The following is a 19,310-nucleotide window of genomic DNA, read 5'->3' on the forward strand; positions in this document are numbered from 1 at the left end:
CTCACTGGGATTTACACAAACATACAAACGCGTAAATCCACATGAGAAAAAGTCAATTTATCTACACGTAAAAAGCAGTTATTCTAACGTAAAAATGTAAACATATTCTTCGCTAAACACACTTCCTCATCGAAATGATAAGGAAGCTTCTTTATTCGGAGATAAAAATGCTGGTACCCAAACGAAGCAATGCCAGTTTGCCTTGAGCAACATGTCGGTGGAGTTGGTTTACTGACAAAAAGAATCGTACCGTGGATGCTCTACAGCTATAAACTGCAATAAAATAGCAATAAATTGTGTTGTCGTAGCTTATGTACGTATCATAGAAGTTGTTGAAATTTGTTTCAACGTTACTGAAACGTTCCAGTGTCTCACACTTTCACAAATCCCATAGGGTACTCATAACCTTAAGATATTATCGTTGTATTAACTCCATAAATAAAGGAGGTCTTTACGCCTGGTCAGTGATACCGATTTAATTAAGACAGCGTTTAACCCTGCGTTCCGTGTTTGATTCGCTCGTGTCTTTTCCACGCAGGTGCACTTTTCCCCACGGAGTCCCACGAATATGAAGTGTTCAGGTTCGCGCTCTCGCACCATCAGGAGATTCCTAAACTGGTGCCTCTGGTGGAAATGGTCAAGATGGGCAACAGCTTCTCCATGACCCATGCCTGTGAGTACAGCCTTATACTGTTTCACGATGAAAAGAAAGCTAGGGGACTAAAGGACAGAGAGACTCGTGTGAAAGGTTGAAGGACTGGGAGGGTGAAGAAATGAGGGATTGAGAGGCTGAAGGAATGAGAGTTTGAAAGACTGAGACGCTGAAGAAATAGAAGACAGAAAGAATCAAGGACAGAAGAAGTGAGAAACTGAAGAACTGAGAGATTGATTGAAAAGATAAGGTATTGAAGTTGTGAGAGATTGAAGGACTGAGAGATTCAAAAACTGAGAGAATGAAGGACAGAGAATGAAAGCTTGCTGGACTAAAGGATTCGGGTATTGAAAGTCTAGGACACTGAAAAACCGAGGGACTGAAGGACTATGAGACTGAAAATCACCGGGAGTGAAAGAGTGTGTGATTGAAGGACCAAGTGTCTGAAGGAGACTGAGAGACTGAAAGACTCCGTGTGAAATGCTGAGAGACTGAAGTCATGAGAAACTGAAGCTTTCTTGTTGCACAGTGGACATGGTCTTAACATTAAATACAGCAAGCAGCGTGTCCTTGAGGTCTCCATAGGACAACTCTGTGTGCATATTAGTAGATGTGATGGACAAGTGCAGAGTAAATATTGTACTGACACTGGAAATGGCTTTCTTATTCCTAGTGCAGTATTTGCGGGGCACTTGCATTTGAGTGTTTTCTGGAAAATACATGTCCAAAAGTTTGTAGACACATTTTATAGTTGTATAATGAAATCTACTACCCCTTAGTAGAAGCAGTAAATCAGCTGTCCAAGCACAGCCTTGTATAATAAAAAAGCATGAAATGAAATGGGACTCTCTTGGGCGACTCTACGTTAACCTAAGCTCACGATTCCCAATGCCAAACGCTGGCTAGAGGAATGTAACTTACACTTAGTTAGATTAGAGGATGACACTTTAATGATCTGAAAGGATACTACAGTGCTTTTTAAAACCCGTTTTAAATCTAGTACTAAGCTTAATCTCTGCCTTAAATGAAATATGATGGATAAGTGGAGCTAGAATTAGCACCATGCACTTTTTTGTGGTTTTAAGACTCCTGATTGTACTGTAGCGAAAACATGACAAAACCTCAGATGCATGAACATACCTTTGAAAGCACATTTTTGATGTTCATCTTTCTCCTTGCTGCTCTATAGAGAGCACTTCAGAGCTGTCAGTAAAACGGAACTGTGTGAGCTTTCATTTTGGCCAGTGTCTTGCAGAAATGTAAAGCAGATAGAGATTTTGTAACAGGTTTTGCAGTGTGCTGCAGTGTTTAGTGACTAATGCAGTGCGTGGAAGGGAGCGGGATTTATTTTTTATTTATTTAATTCTTTTTCAAAACACTCATGAGCGCAGGGAGCAGTGATGTAATGGATTCTGTTTCTGTGTTTTTGGTGGTGTGAGGAAAAACATGATGAACATTATAGTCTGGAGTTAGCTGATAATAAGTGCTTTGTTTAGGAGTTGATGTTTTTTTAGTTCTGTGGTGTTAGAGCAGGTTATTTTTGGTCTTTTCTGGAACCTATGCTATATTTAGTTACCCGGGGTTCCTTCATTTTGGACTCAAGGTTATCAGCGGTGTACTGTACATGAAACGGTATGAAAATATAATAGCACCATTATTGTAGGCAAAATGATCAGTTAGCACTGTTATAGCAGTATTTTTAAAACGTGCTGAAAAGTAAAAACATTACTTACACACACACAAATCTTTTCAGCACGTTTTATACTGCAGCATTATGTAAACTCATTTAAATAAAATGTAAACAAATATAGACCGGGCGGCACAGTGGCGCAGCAGGTTAGTGTCACACAGCTCCAGAGGCCTGGAGGTTGTGGGTTCGATTCCCGCTCCGGGTGACTGTCTGTCAGGAGTGTGGTGTGTTCTCCCCGTGTCAGCGTGGGTTTCCTCCGGGCGCTCTGGTTTCCTCCCACAGTCCAAAAACACACGTTGGTAGGTGGATTGGCGACTCAAAAGTGTCCGTAGGTGTGAGTGAATGTGTGTGTGTGTGTGTTGCCCTGTGAAGGACTGGCGCCCCCTCCAGGGTGTATTCCCGCCTTGCGCCCAATGATTCCAGGTAGGCTCTGGACCCACCGTGACCCTGAATTGGATAAGTGGTTACAGATAATGAATGAATGAATGAAATATAGACCTGTTGAACAGTAAACTTGCAGTCTTATTTTATTGACACTGAGCGTGAGATTCAGATAGCAATCATTGTATTAGATTTTGTTTAACAGGTGATCAATAATCATAACTGCATAAACCCCAGTTTTATAGTTTTTGTGTAAATGTTTGCTACAATGACAAAACTGAGGTCCCTTTTTAAGAGGGATGCTTATTTCAAACAGCTCCTAACGCACAAAAGAAAATTTGCTTGAACAGTTTAAGGTGGAACTTACTGTTAATGTCGGCAGCAGAACGTTATCTAGCACAATTTAATGTGGAAAAGTCTCTGAAAGGTCTCATTTAATGTGGAACTGAGCGCATAAACGAGCACATTTCTACAGCCTTTGTACTTACAAGAGCACACCCCTGTGTGGTTCCCAATCTCAGCTCCCCATCCTGATTTAACCTCTGCTAGCTTCAAGGGTCTTTGGGGAGTGAAATCATGACAGCGAGGAGAAATTAGGCACCACACTGTGGCTCTGTACTGTACCTTGTTTCACCTGACCCATAACACACCCCTGTTACATGCTGTGCCAGCGGGGCTGTGTCTGGGAGGCTGTTCCTAACTTTGGATAACATTGTATGTAGCAGGAGGTTTGTAAACGGATGTAATTAACATTAAAAGCTGTATCGCTAACTATCAGTAATTTTAACTGTGATTTACTGTGAAACCAATAACCGTTCCAGGTCCTCTGTGCACAGTGTGTACTACAGTATAATCTTCTTAGTAAAGCCCTCTTTCTAGAGCAGTTGGGTCTAAGATCTCATAAGTGTGGGCTCCACACGAGTGGAACTGTGTTCTCGGGAATAATGAAGATTCCAACGTAACACATTTGGGATGAAATTTTCCATCACTACCTTAACTCATTACTGTTTATGTGGCTGCCATTAAATCCTCCCAGAAACGTTCCAGTATCTACTATAAAGTCTTCCCAGAAGAGTAAATGCTATTACTGCGACAAAGGAGGACAGGCTACCTATTCATACTCTTAATTTCCAAAGAAATGTTGAAGGAACAGATGTCCGCATGGTGTAGAAGAAACCGAGCTCTCCCACCTAGCAGCTATTTGATTATAAGACCCCAATGCAATCCTCTCAGTTAAACTAGACACTGTGTTACTCATTAAGGAAGCTGTGGAGGTCTGTTTCGATCCTCCCATCTTTTCTTTCTTTTCTTTAGAGAGATCTCCTAATTCTCTGAGCCATTATGCAGTATTGCTTGCGCCCAGAGTGATAATGGCACAGGGGGTTTATTAGCGAGCGAGCCCAGGGGTCTTCTGTGGTGATGCAGTGATTATTAGTGTTGTGAATGGACAGCAGACTGCGGTGAAGACCCTAGCTCTATTTGGGAGCTGAATGGCCTCTTGTACCCAGAACTGAATGTGTGTGTGCGTGAGAGAGGGAGAGAGAAAGAGAAGTATCCTCTCAGCTGCGAGGTGATTTCTCCTCTGAGAAGCTGGCCTCGTCTGCACCTGGCGGGGGACACCAGAGTGAGAAGGGTGAATTTTATATTAACAGAAATGTGGGGATCCCAGGATAGAATCTTTCCTACATAGAGTCTATGTGTATTGAGTTCTGCTTGAAAGAATGGTTTGGTTTAAATTTAGAGCTTTTCTTTTCAATCAGCTGAGATATTTTTGGCATCTAATTTGCTTCTTAGAAGCTGTTATGCTTGCTTACAGTTTGCTCTGAATTCTGTTTGAGTCTCTGTTCTTTCTATGCTTCTGGAAAGGGTTTAGACTAGATATATGAACACTGCTGTTTTGATGTGATTACGTTTTTCCATATAATTATTATCAATAATGGGCCCTGATGAAAGATTAGTTCCGGATGGAGCGGTTAATTGAAAATGTATCTATATTCAACATTCAGAACTTCTAATCAACGTAGATCAATTGTTTTTCTTTAAATTCTCGACATCCTTTATTTTCTGTTGTTTTTAGTTCTGTTAATTTGTCCCCCACTAAGTGTTCATGTGCTGTCACCTTAAAACCATTTTACTGCGTATGTAGTCACGTGATTCTGCCACATGGATAAAACATGGAGGAGAACCTAAACACAGAGGCCAACTGAGCAACTCGAGCAGCTTGTACCAAAGAAAAGTCACTAAAGTCAAAACGACACAGAACATAAGTTAAATGTAAACACTGAAAAATAAAACAGTTCCAGTGGCGGAAAATGGCTGCGCTGGTTTGCATGCAGACAACTTTTTCATTGTTTGACTTCCTCTCATTATGTTTGCTTTGATTGGATTACGCAGTTCAGTCTACCATGCATCTTAGCTGTAGTTTGGAGCTCTAGTTAAATTTCTTATGCATATGGAGATAGAAAATAATTTGAATGTCCCACTGTGAACAATCACATTATCATAATTCGCCACTGAGTGTAATTAAAAAGCGACTTCATAACCAGCAGTCTGTAATTTTATCCAAGAATCAGAAATTGTTTAATTGCTAAGACAAGTGGCTCTGGGGTAGTGTAGCTTAGTCAGGACTCATGTCACCTAGATGTAATGCTTAGAGATGCACTAAATTTACATTTCACATGTATTAATATGAAACATTTAGCATACAAACATTTTTTTTTTTGCCAAAATAAATAAACCCCCAGGAAAAAAAAAATTGTTTTATTCTATTCATGTGGAATAATGAAACTGTGATTTTTTAAATATATATATATTTAAAGCTAAAAGCTTTTACACACATAAATACACCTGAACTGTTAAACAAGGTGGGTTAACCGAGGGTGGGTTTTACAGTGCAGGACCTCTCAGTTTAGCCAAATCATGTCTAAGTTCAAAGTCAAGCACATCCATCTTTAAAAAGAGATGAGGAATATTTCTAGTGAACAGTTTTTCACGCAAGACCAGATATGTAACCTCTGGCAGCAATAGAGGTGACTTTTGAAGCCACCTCCCAAATCAGGGCATGACTACATCTCACATTCCTAGAACCTATGAAGAGGTAAGGCTGTTTATTAGCCATTAGAATCCGAATACTCTGTTTCATAATTCAGACACTAGTATTATTAGTATGACAGATATGTAGATAATCAGTGAAACATGCTATATCTAAAAATAGCACTGTTGTTGAGCTGAAATAAAGTGTAAACGAGGAACCCACTTCTGAGAAAACAAAATTTAACAGATGTTGTTGTTCAAATCAGTTCAACTCATGAATGAACTGAACAGATAAATTAGGAATAAATAATAATAATAAAAAAACATCTTTAAATAGTCATGAATAAAAAATGTCCATAGATTATAGTGTTTACCTGAAAACTCTGTAACAGTAAAACCTATATTTGTTTACTCATCCTTACATTAAAAACCATATTATTCCAATGTTAAATACACGTGCACTGTGTTTATAATGAAAATATTCTGTAGTATTCATATAACAGACAACATTGTAATTTTTGCTTTTATTTTTTGTTAAAAATACATTTTGTAATTGTTAAACAAACCATTATGTGTAAGGATGCATCGATACCACATTTTCCCTTCCGATACCGATACCGATACCGATATTTCATGATCAAGTATCTACCGATACCCGAGTACCGATGCCAACTTTTATTTATCTTAATTACTAGAAAGGTGCCTATAAATCCAGATACTCACAGATTTTATTTTGTTAAAGCAGTGTTCTGTATTGCTATAAAAATATAATAAGCTTGAATTAACTATTTATTTTTATTAACTGCACATTACACATTTCAGAGCCATGAAAAAAGAAATATTTCCACAATGCAGTAACAAGTACAAATAGGAAGACATAGTGTAGCCGGACTGAACAGCTTTTAACACTGTCATGAGGATGTTTGTCACGACTGTGAAATGCACTTTAAGGACTGGTGCTGACCTGTGTTAGCGTGCATCTTTGTGGTTGCTTGAATGAAGTCAGTGTTTTAAGCTGGTGTTACACTACACAACTTTTATCTCGATTCTAAATATTTTTGCCTCAAAATCACATTTCAGACAAGTCACAGCGTATCAAACGTTTGATTTTTTTTACCTGACTTTGGACGTAGTGTAAACTCTCCACCAATTCAAGGCTGAGCAAGTCCCTTCAACAGCCAATGAGAACCGAGCACAGAAATAAACACAGGTGCGTGCAGTGGAGATCTACAGTGGAGGACAGATGCTGGATGCACATGTCCCCAATAAACGAGTATTACCTGTAGGAGAACATAGTGAGCCACAAAATACACTGTTACAGCCTTTATTCCAACTGTATTCTAATTTCCAATTCCACCTTTAATGACGTAACACTGGAGCGTGCTACCGCTAGCGCAGATTCTGAACCATTTAAGGTGGAATGTAGCTGCAACTATGTACTATTCTCCTAATCTCCAGCTCCTGCTGCAGTGTGTAGAGACCACGCTGATGAGGTTTTCACATCCACAACCCATTTTTACGTTTTTTTTTTAATTTGTGAATCTATACAAACAGCAGCGCAAACAATAACAGTGACTTGTATTTATCTGTGTCTCCTAGGAAACACGAGTTGTGTATTTGGTTGGGGAGTTTGGGGTCATGGAGTGTGATAAACCTAGTCTGTTTACAATCTTCTCCAACTTAAATTCGAGGTGCATCTAGCGGTATGCATGCGTGTCAGTGTCTGCTTCATGGGGTTTGTCCAGAAAAGTGCCCTGTGTACTACATGTAGGGAGTAGTGGGCCATTTCAAATACACCTATGGTATCGGTGCTCTCTGTAGCTGATACCGATACTCTGTTTAATTGCCGGTATCGGTATCAGTGTAACTCTAACTATGTGTAATACAAGAGGCCAGGGACTGGGAGGATCTGGGACTCATGGGGGTGGTCCCAGCATGCCTAGCAGCTCCATATTTTTATTTTTATTTTCTGGGTGTTTCTTTTTGGTTGGGGCTCTTTGATTTTGGGTTGGTTTGAGAGGATTATGTAAGTGTAAAGAATCCTCTGAGTGTAAAGGTTTGTGTGCATGTTTGGTGAGGAAGTGTGACGCATGTGTCTTGGTCAGGAAAGTTCATCAGCCTATGTTCAAGTACAGAAGAGTGGCACCATCTGAATCTCATCATAAACCAAACACAAATACTGTTCAATTCCTCTCACTTTTCTGCCCTACACCCTTTTAACACTTATCCAAGTAGCCAGAAAATAAAAAAATCTGCCTTCTACAGAGATTCATTAGGTAAAGGCGGTTATTTAAACAGTTCATTGCAGACTGTGCTTAATTGTATGTCAAGGAAGATTACCATTAATTCAGCATCCAGTTTCATCCATTTCACATGGAATTATTCTCTCCATCTAGAAAACTGTTTCTAATATTCATTCTTATTTTATTAGAAGTCTCATCATTCAGTATTTGTGCAGCACAGTGTGGTTTGTAGCCACAGTATAAATATCTGCAGGGCACTTTCTGGACTCTGCCATGTTGTTTTTTTTTAAAACTGAACACACAGATGGGGGCAGAGTAATAGACATTGTGGAGGTGTACCACAGAGTACAGTTTTCAAACAGGTTTGGAGGCACAGAGCACAATTGCACTCATGCCATCACTAAAATACCTATTTTTTAAAGGCATTCATTCATTCATTGCCTGTGATCGCTTATCCAGTTCAGGGTCGTGGTGTGTCCAGAGCCCACCCTGAATCTTTGGGTGCAAGGTGGCAACACACCCTGGAGGGGCTGCCAGTCCTTCACAGGTCAACACACACACACACACACACACACACACACACATTCACACCTACAGACACTTTTGAGAAACCAATCCACCTACCAACATCACCCGGAGGAAACCCATGCAGACACAGAGAGAACACACCACACTCCTCACAGACAGTCACCCAGAGGAAACCCACGCAGACACAGAGAGAACACATCACACTCCTCACAGACAGTCACCCAGAGGAAACCCAAGCAGACACAGGGAGAACACACCACACTCCTCACAGACAGTCACCCGGAGGAAACCCACACAGACACAGGGAGAACACACCACACTCCTCACAGACAGTCACCTGAAGGAAACCCACGCAGACACAGGGAGAACACACCACACTCCTCACAGACAGTCACCCGAAGGAAACCCACGCAGACACAGGGAGAACACACCACACTCCTCACAGACAGTCACGCGGAGCGGGACTCGAACCCACAACCTCCAGGTCCCTGGAGCTGTGTGACTGCGACACTACCTGCTGTGCCACTGTTGCAACCCCATTTTTTAAGTCACGTTCTTCAGAATTTACTGTTAATTTGTAATAGCTAGAAAATAAAATTACCTAGTGGTCCTACAATCTTAAAATCCATAGCTCCTGTACTTTTAAATTTGAGATTTTTCTTTTTTAATTGTGACTTCAAACAAAAAGTGAAAGGCTGTAATTTATCGAGTGGCTTCAGCACTCTTGTTGACATTTGAATCTGTTGCAGGTTTAATGAGGAACGCTCATATTCGAGAGGTGAGCAGCAGTAGAGCTGATCAATAACCTGACCCCATGAAGTAACCCCTGTCAATTCCAGCTGCTCATTCCAAACACAGACTCAAGTGGTCATCTAAGCACACAAACAAGCATTTATTTACTACCCACCAAAAAGTCTGTAGATACCTACTGTAATTACAAATTACAGCCCATATACTTCTGGGAAGGATTTACTCTAGATTTTGGAGCATTGCTGTGAGGATTTAATGGCATTCAGTCACGAGGACTTTAGTGAGGTCAGGTGCTGATGTTGGATGATTTGACCTAGACCACAAACCCCACACCATCTGAAAGGTATTGGTTGGATGGAGCTCCATGAAACCAGAGAGCATTTCACTGGTCCACAGCTTAGTATTGAGTTGTTTGTTATACTTGTAAACCATGTTTGGATTTGGGATCCAAAGTGTCTCATTGTTCAGATCATGTGTTTTGAAAGGGATTAAAAAAAATTCCTGAATCACCCAAAAAAAAATGGGTGACAAATGTAAAATATTTATTGTAGTTTGTAAGTATTGTAACGAGCATCAGAGTACAGGTCAGAATGGGCATAACCCCATGGGGGAACCCTCACTGACCATCACACTCATCACACATACACATGCATCTTGTGACAAGCTGAGCTAACAGGGTAACGTCCTTAAACACTCCCCAACACACCTGAACAGTGAAAGGGGCATGCAAATACAGCAGCTTCCCTGACGCCCAATTGACCCCCAGGCCAACACTTCAATATTTTGTGTGACTCATTCATTTGTATTAGTGACTTTTATTTTGACGTGGTCTGTTTGTGAAGTGGAAGTGGAGTAGAGCGATTGCACTGTTTCATTTCCTTTCACTATATTACACTTTAAAATAGTGGGGTCCATCACTCAGAGGCTGATTTACTAACGATTATTCCTTTTTACACTCGGCCCTTATCTATATGAGACTCCCTCATCCCACACAGATAAAACACTGCTCACCATGACGTGTCACAAACTCCATACACCAAAGTAATGTCACTGTTGATGTGTACCTGTGTTTGTCGCACCCAGGCTCTCATGGCCCAGTGTTTACCAGTGTTTGGATTGGCTTGTGCTATGGTTAAAACCATAACCGTTTTATCAACATACTCTTTTCACCTGACACACTGAGTCTGAGTCTGTATATGCATTCACTCCAAATTATTACTGTAAAAAGTAACAGCAGCAGTAAAAATGTACACCATGCTGTTACAGTGATTAAATGCAGTTCACATGCAACCCCAAAAAATTGAGGGCGACCCACAACGGATCATAGATTATCCATGATTGGTTACACCACTAATGGTGACCGTGGGCTTGTAGCTAAACACTTATTTTAAGGGAGGTTTACGCATGTTTTTGGACAGATCCACAAGCAGGCATTTGGGAAGTGGTATTTTTTATTTATTTTTATTTTTTTTAACACCCCCAAGCCATGACAAATGTGTTTTCATAGTGTGGAGCCTGGATAATATAGTGCAATGTTGGCCTACTACCGAAAGCTTCTTAATCTAAGTTGTCATCATCATGTGCAGATAATAAGGTGGCATCGTCTGAGAAGGCGCTTTTAAATCAGATCCTTTGTTTCTCATCTTTCAGCGCTCCATGAATCTAATTGGCGAATTCTCTCCGCTGTTAAGCATTGCATTTGCTTTGGCGAACGCACGCAGTCTAAACCAATCACTGCTCCCACTCACATTGTGAGCACCCACTTCCCTTAGTTATAACTTAAATTAAGTCATAAAATCCTGGGCGCGCTCCCTTGCCGTGTGATCTAACTTGGAGAGATTGAAGGAAATTACAAATAATGGGTCTGTAGTTAGACTCAAACCACCTGCGATCTCCGATTTGAACAGTGCCGAAAAATGTCTCTAGGGTACAAAAACCATTTGCCCCCCCCCACACAAACAAAGGCACGCATTAAACAATCGTTTTATATACACTACATGTCAAAACAGTTCATAATCACTTCTTCTAATGAGATATTTCTGCCATTTTTATTGGGCCCCCATTGCTAACACACGTATTCATGTGCTCTGTCTGTAAAAGCTGCATCACATTTGTCTTGTAGATGTAAATTCCGAGGCAGTAGCCCATTTGTTGCTGCACAGTCTATGTTTGTCCTTTTCTAGTCCTTCTTCCGTGGTCAAGAGATGCTGTTAAGTGCCATATTTTTGGTTGGTGGGCAATTCTTATCCCAGCAGTGACACTGAAGTGTTTAAAAACTCCTACAGCACCGCTGTGTCTGCCACTCATCTCAGCACAACACACACCAACATGCCACTGCCATGTCAGTGTGTGACTGTAGTGCTGAGAATAAGCCACCACCCAAATAATACCTGCTCTGTGTTGGTCCTCTGGGGGTCCTGCCCATTGAAGAACAGGGTGAAATATTGCTAGCAATGTATGTAGAGATGGACTACAGTCTGTCACAGGGTCACATCAGCTGTGGGTGTTGAAGGAGGAGAAATTATTGTTCCTTCACTCCCTCACCTCATTTTTTCTGTCAGTCCTGGGGATTGGGATTCTGATTCAAGTTTTAATACTGAACTAAAATATAAACACAACACTTGTTTTTGCTCCCAATTTTCATGAGCTAACCTCAAAGATCTAAGACTTTTTCTATGTAAACAAAAGGCCTCTTTCTCTCAAATATTGTTCACAAATTTGTCTAAATCTGTGTTAGTGAGCACTTCTCCTTCACCGTGATACTCCACCCCCCTCACAGGTGAGTCATATCAAGATGCTGATTGGACAGTTTGATTATTTCATGGGTGTGTCTTAGACTGGCCACAATAAAATGTGCTGTCTACTTTTACTCTATTGGGGGGGATCCAGGGGGTCAGAAAACCAGTCCGTATCTGGTGTGACCACCATACGCCTCACGCAGTGCAACACATCTCCTTTGCATAGAGTTAAACAGGTTGTTCATTGTGGATTGTTGGTCTACTCCCCTTCGATGGCTGTGTGAAGATCATGCTGCCACATGGTCATGGATGAATGGCACAACAATGGGCCTCAGGATCTCATCACGGTATCTCTGTGTATTCAAAATGCCATCAATAAAATGCACCTGTGTTTGTTGTCCATACCATAACCCCACCGCCACCATGGGCCACTCGATTCACAACGTTGACATCAGCAAACCACTCACCCACATGACGCCATACATGCAGTCTACCATCTGCCCTGTAGAGTGAAAACCGGGATTCATCTCTCCGACGTGCCATACACCAACGAATGTGAGCATTTGCCCACTCAAGTCGGTTACAACAACGAGCTGAAGTCAGGTGAAGACCCCGATGAGGACGAGCATGCAGATGAGATTTCCCTGAAGCGGTTTCTGACAGTTGGTGCAGAAATTCTTTGGTTATGCAGACCAGTTGTTCTCAGACGATCTTGGAGGTGAAGATGCTGGATGTGGAGGTCCTGGGTTGGTGTGGTTACACGTGGCCTGCGGTTGTGAGGCCGGTTGGATGTACTGCCAAATTCTGTGAAACGCCTCTGGAGACGGCTTGTGGTAGAGAAATGAACGTTCAATTCACGGGCAACAGCTCTGGTGGACTTTCCTACAGTCAGCATACCAACTGCACGCTCCCTCAAAACTTTGAGGCTTTGTGCTGTGTGATAAAACTGCACCTACCAAGGTGTGTTTCTGGGATCTTTGAGGTCATTCATTCATCATTCATTGTCTGTAATCGCTTATCCATTTTAGGGTCACGGTGGGTCCAGAGTCTACACGGCAAAAGACGGGAACACACCTTGGAGGGGGCGCCGGTCCTTCACAGGGCGACACACACTCACACCTATGGACACTTTTTTAGTCGCCAATCCACTTTGAAACCCACAACCCTAGGACCCTGGAACTGTGTGACTGCTACACTACCTGCTGCGACACCATGCCGCCAAATAGGGCAAGAACCACAGGGACAGACAACAATGGGTTAAACACACTGTTAAACACATCTGGGTCACTGAAATAACCCAAAGACATAGCCCAATAAAACTACCCAAGAAAACACACCAAGAAAGCGCAACCAATACTGGACATTCGGTAATATAACACGTAATGTGATTACAGTCATCATCAATAGAGATTTTAACGCAAAATGAAGTTGGGACAGTCGAATTGTCATATTGCATAAGCCTATCATTACCCACTCCCAAAAATCAGCTCGACTGTCCTGTGTCTAAGCTATTCCAATCTTCTTCCCCTCTCATAAATCACCGTGTATGAAAAATTCCTTTTTTTGGCTTGAAGCTCTCTCTGTCATTTGGATGCGGGATGCGTTACAATAAGTAGTTTTCAGGTTTGATATGATTTGCTTTTGGGAGAGAGATCAAATACATAGTGGAAGTACTGAGGGAACACGAGCACTGTCTGTGATCAAAGCTACTTTTATAGACAGGGATGTTTTTAAAAGCAGGATAATATTAATCTCAATATGTGTGTGTGTGTGTGTGTGTGTGTGCTACTCTTTCTGCTGTTTTTCTGAGTATGTGCCTAGCTTAGAGCAGTAAGCTGTGTTACTTGTAATCTTTATAAGATTGTTGATCAGTGGACGTGGATGTACCAATGTACCAATGTAGGTCTGTGTGTGTGTAGGTGTGTGGGTGTTGCTTTGGGGTGTTGTATTGCTATGTTATGCGAGGAGAAGAGGCATTCCCCATAGCTGATTGTGGTGCAGGTTTTAAAGGTTTTAAACCACTTCATGAGCAGCACTTTAACAGAGGGCCTTCACGCCAAAGGCTGAAGAGCAGTAGAGCATCAGAACCAGGCTGGGATTTACCCCAAATACAGACAGGCACACACACACACACACACACACCAGCGGTTGTGTAAGGAAACAGTTAACCCTATACTACCCAAGGTTTGTGCATTCAGAGTCTTGGGAGATGTCCCATTAATAGAAGACTAGGTACAATTCTGTACTTCTGCTCCTGAGCTCCCCCTACAGTTGCATGATGTAATTAATTTTTACAGAACTGTCCAGACCTGCAAGGGTGTTGGTTTCCTGCAGTGTTGAGCCCAGAGTTGCAAACGCAGAGGCTCTTTTCTCCCAATTACAAGTCAGTGGAGTACCACAATGATTTTGAAGCTGCAGGTTTAAGGTAAAATTACTGCATAGTGATCCTTTGACCACAGATGGGTAATATCAGCAACTTCAGTGATTACAAAATTAACACAGCAGGGTTGTCATTACTCAGTCATTACTGTAAAATGCTGCTCTGCCCCACTAAATGCCACTGATCATGGCCTTTTATCCAGGATTGCTGAGAAGAACTACAGGACATGCCATGCAAATTCGCTACAGGGACTGCATTTCCCAGAACTCCCCAGAATCTTTTCTAAAGCTTGTGTAGTTAAAGCTGCCAGTCATAGCCAGTTTATTTGACTGTTTTGCACAGAGCAATGGACATTAGTAACTGTTTAAATGAACGTAAGCTATGCAAAAGAGAAGGCAGTTATAGCTCATAGCGGTATGTTTTGGTTATATCCTCTAACTCAGTGCTTCACACACTTTGCGAATGCTTTTTCTCTCAGGAAACTGTTTTATAATTTATTTTTGGTGCAGATAAGCAATTAGGACAAATGTTTAGCGATGACTGTTAAACACAATCACAATTGTCATCTACTAAAGGGGGCACGGCAAAAAAAGTTGGGGAACCACTGCTTTAACTGTTTAATCTGGCATTATGCACAGATACTTAAATGTTAGCGTCTGCAATGGATGCACCTTTAAGTCTCAGAATTAACTAATTATAAGGAATTTGTACAAACATTTGGACATAAAATGTATGTTATTGCGAGCATTCAGACGTTTTGGTCAAGTGTGTGTGTGTGTGTGTGTGTGTGTGGAGGGTGACAGAGGAACATTCATGTTTTCATTTGAGAGACAACCAAGGCTTCTTCCTTTGTGCAAAACTTTAAGTTAATGAGAGACATAAGAGTGTGTGCGGCAGCTCCTCACTGTCTTCCTTTTATTTGCAACATGACAGCTGTGCTTTTCTCGCCGCTGCTGTGTTCTTTAATAAAATAAAACAGCAGAACAAAGGATGTAAAGGAGTGAGAAAAAGCTGAGGGTCTTCTTTTGTCTGACAAGCACAGTGGCAGGGAATAATCTGTGTAACGAAGTGAAACGTGGATACACACACACACACACACACACACACACAAACATTAAATGGAACAAGGTCATCCCTCAGCCATTTGATACTGACTTGGCTTCAGTATCTAGTCCAAAAGACTACTTGACACGTTGCCATGTTAAGTTGCTCAAGTAGCCCAATTAGGATCTTATAAAGAGTCTGCCCCATATAGCCTGAGTGCTCTCTCTCTCTCTCTCTCTCTCTCTCTCTCTCTCTCTCTCTCTCTCTCTCTCTCTCTCCCTCTCTCTCTCTCTCTCTCTCTCTCTCTCATAATGAGGACACATGCCTCGCTGCTCCTGGCAGACTTCACTATAGAACAATACGAGAACAAGTGTTTAACCCTTTCCCCTGCATGTAATTCTCATATAGATCAGTGACTGTGGGCCCTGCTCTCTGTGTTTTAGTGAAGATTCCAGTGACTCAGAAATTCCTGAAAAAGGGACTATTTGTTCATGGTACAGGTACAATTTTTGGGAAAACCACATTAACAAGAGCCTGTCTTATCAGTTCTGATAAGGTTCTGGGTTTCTTACAAAGCAGGATTAAAACATATTGTGATTTCTGTTAGTGTAGTGGGCGGGCCATTTATATGACCCTCTTCCTATTGAAAAAACAAAAGTTGGTTCCAAAATGGCCAACTTCAAAATGGCCGCCATGATCACCACCCATCTTGAAAAGTGTCCCCCCTCCCACAAGGTTGAACTTAAAAAATTAAGTTGGATAAACTTAATTGAATTACTTGTTACCAATTGAAGCAATTCAATTAAGTTGGATCAACTCTTCTCTTTTTAGAGTGCATATACTAATGTGCCACAAACAGGAAGTTAATATCACCAACCATTCCCATTATATTAAGGTGTATCCATATAAATTGCCCACCCTGTAGTTAGAATAATGGACCAAACCCCGATCTGTCACCTTCAACAGTTTCTCTAGGTGTATTGCTCTTGAAAATCAGACAGATAAACATAAAACAGACAAGTTCACTTAATATCCATGCAATGTTTGTCCTAAACCTGTCCTATGAGCTGAGAGTTTTGTTTTTCTGCAAATTAACTTTGATCACACCTTTTGGGCTGATGTCTAATGTGTCAGTTTAAACACTAGCAGCACTTTCCCACTGCATGGCACCTACTCTACAGAATTGTCACTGCTTGATTCTGGGGACCTGGTATCTGGTTGGGTTTCCAGTACAATACACTTGTTTATAAAATTCAGAAGATATTTCCTCACTATTTGCTGTTCTCCAGGCTTTTTTGCTCAAAAACCTCTCTCTCTCTCTCTCTCTCTCTCTCTCTCTCTCTCTCTCTCTCTCTCTCTGACTAGGTTTTGCCTAATGGAAAAACAAAAATGCTGAGTAGAGCCAAGTTGAGTAGAGTAGGTGCCGTTCAGTGGAAAGCATCATAAGAGAAACAGAACAAAGCATATGATTTTTATTTATATATATATATTCTTATTCTAAATACTTTTGTACAAACAAATGATGGGAACTGAGCTTTAAGTATAAACATACCACGAGGGAGATGCTGTGCCAAAAATAATGCAATGATTTAATTTGCTAAGTTATTTTTTGCAGTGTGTGTGTGTAAACAGATGCTTTAGACAGACAGTGCGGTGCCCATGACTGTTCCATTCCGCTAGTGTAAAGTGAAGAGAGCTACAGAGTGGCCAACTTCCCTCTCTAACTTCAGCTGACATCTGCTTCCTTTGTTCCCAACAGTAGCAGGTCTAGACCTCTATCCACTCTCCTGAGCTAATGTGTGTTACTATCATTCGTAAGTTGAAAACGGTTTCCATTTTGTTTGGCCAGGCACACAGATACACACACTGCTAACAGCACTTAGTGGAGGTGGGATTGTCTTATTTACTCACAGCATGGATGCAACTCTCAGTCAGTGTGGACCCTTTGTGCAGCATTCTTTTGGTGTACTTAGGGACCTGTGGTCCAGAACCCAGCAGAAAATAATCCACTGTTGCTTTTTTAGTTCACCTGACATTGAACAAGAAGTTGTAGAGAAAAAAAAAATCAGGTTTTATTGACAAGGTTCTGGCATCAATAAATTTGACAGCACCCACTGAGCTTTTTTTTTATTTTCACCTGGTATTCTACAGCAATAAGCTCTGAGAAAGCACACAGATTCCCACGACTTTAAAGGAACACCAAGTAAGGTTTAATATTGTTGCTCCTGGTCTCCCCCTGCAGTTGCAGAATGTAATATGCTTTAACAGCACTGTCCTGAAATCAAAGGATAGGGTGAGGTAGTTAGGAGTTGGTTTACAACCCTATTTCAAAAGTGTCATAGTGCAGTTTCTGCTGTACTGAGCTCAGAGTAGCAACGGCAGAGGCTCTGTTCTCCCTATTACAGGTCAGTGAAGCGTCACAATGATTTTCATGCTGTAATTTTCTGGTAAAAATACTCCCTAGTGTGAAGCAGATTGAAATCAATATTTCAATCTATAGAATATATAGGTAGCAGTTTAAGCATTTGGCTAGTGCTGGGCGATATGAGCGCAAATCAATATCACGATTAATTGTACATTTCACCACGATTCCGATTAATGTACCATTATTTTGTGTTTGTATTTATGACCCTCACAGTTCAGTGACGAGGCTTGTGCTGTAAATATGCACCAGTGTGAAAGCTGGGATAGTTTTTCTAATGTCGCTGGGAGCTTGTTCCTCTCTTGTTTTTTGAGCACTGTTTATATTTGGTGTGTGATTGAGCTTTGGCTGTTTTTTTTCTGAGCGTTTACATTTGACTTCTTTTTGTTCAGTGCCATCTTAATTATAGTCAAAACACAGCACGTCCAAACCACAGATGCTGTGTTTTTCTTTGGTACGCGCTGCTCTAGTCGCTTGGTCGGCCTCTGTGTTTAGGTTGGTTCCCTGTGGCAGATAGGAGCAGAATCGTGTGACTACAGCTCGGTAGAGTGGCTTAAAAGGGACAGTACCTGAACACACAATGGGGATATAACAGAATAAAAATAATTGATATAATCGATATAGACAAGATTATGTCAATTAGAAGTTCAATTAATTGCCCTGCCCTACGTTGGGCCTATCCTTAAGAGATGGTGCGTTTGATTCCTGGTGATACCTCAACCATCTATGGCTGGGAGAGTCCAGTGTGTGTTGGCTTTATTCTCAGGGATGGTAGAATAATCCACAGTGTCCCTGCTATTATTAACAGTACAGTTAAATAACTTTTAAATATTTCTTTATCTATCACTACCACTAAATACTAAAAATCAATATTGTTGACACCAGTGTGGGAACTTCTCTGGGAAGGATTAAACAGCGGTTTACTTTTCTTTGTGCCTAAACCTCTGGAGAGAGGAGATACTGGAGGCAGAAGGTGATTTCAGTTGGACACATTTATGGTGTCTGTGTGTGTGTGTCATCCCGTGTCGACTTTAACTGCTGCTCAAAGCCAGCTTTAAGCTCTCAGGCTGATTCCCACTCATGTCTTCTTGCTTGGAGCTGACACACATCAGTGTATGTGCGTGTGTGTGTTTTTTGCCTTCAGGTTGTGTGAATGCAGAGGGTCTCTTCTGCTTGTGCTGCATATATCAGCACCTGGGGAAAACCCCACTCACCTGGCTACAATTTTCTTTTGTCCTACCAGCAGAGGCAGCTAGAAGTTTTAAGCTGGTTATATTAAAATGTATTTTTGTATCACAATTTCGTCTAGTTTTTGTGTTTGTGTTATTTTTAAATCACAGGATGATCATGACAATGTTGTATTTATATCACGCCGCAAATGGACTAACAAAATTGGTCCACTATCAACTCTGAAACAAATTTACATTTACATTCATGTACCTTCCCAAA

General features: G+C 41.2%; 1 protein-coding gene across 2 annotated transcripts in view; it reads left to right on the plus strand.

Moving 5' to 3' along the window:
• gria1a (glutamate receptor, ionotropic, AMPA 1a) overlaps positions 1–19,310 on the plus strand; it is a 119,691-nt gene that overhangs the window by 671 nt on the left and 99,710 nt on the right. For both annotated transcript variants that reach the window (XM_066649998.1, XM_066649999.1), the window contains exon 2: positions 539–673. In XM_066649998.1, coding sequence (XP_066506095.1) covers positions 539–673 — 135 coding nt within the window. The remainder of the gene's footprint in view (positions 1–538; positions 674–19,310) is intronic.

The sequence above is a fragment of the Hoplias malabaricus genome, chromosome 17 (genome assembly GCF_029633855.1).
Source record: "Hoplias malabaricus isolate fHopMal1 chromosome 17, fHopMal1.hap1, whole genome shotgun sequence".
Classification (NCBI taxonomy): Eukaryota; Metazoa; Chordata; class Actinopteri; order Characiformes; family Erythrinidae; genus Hoplias; species Hoplias malabaricus.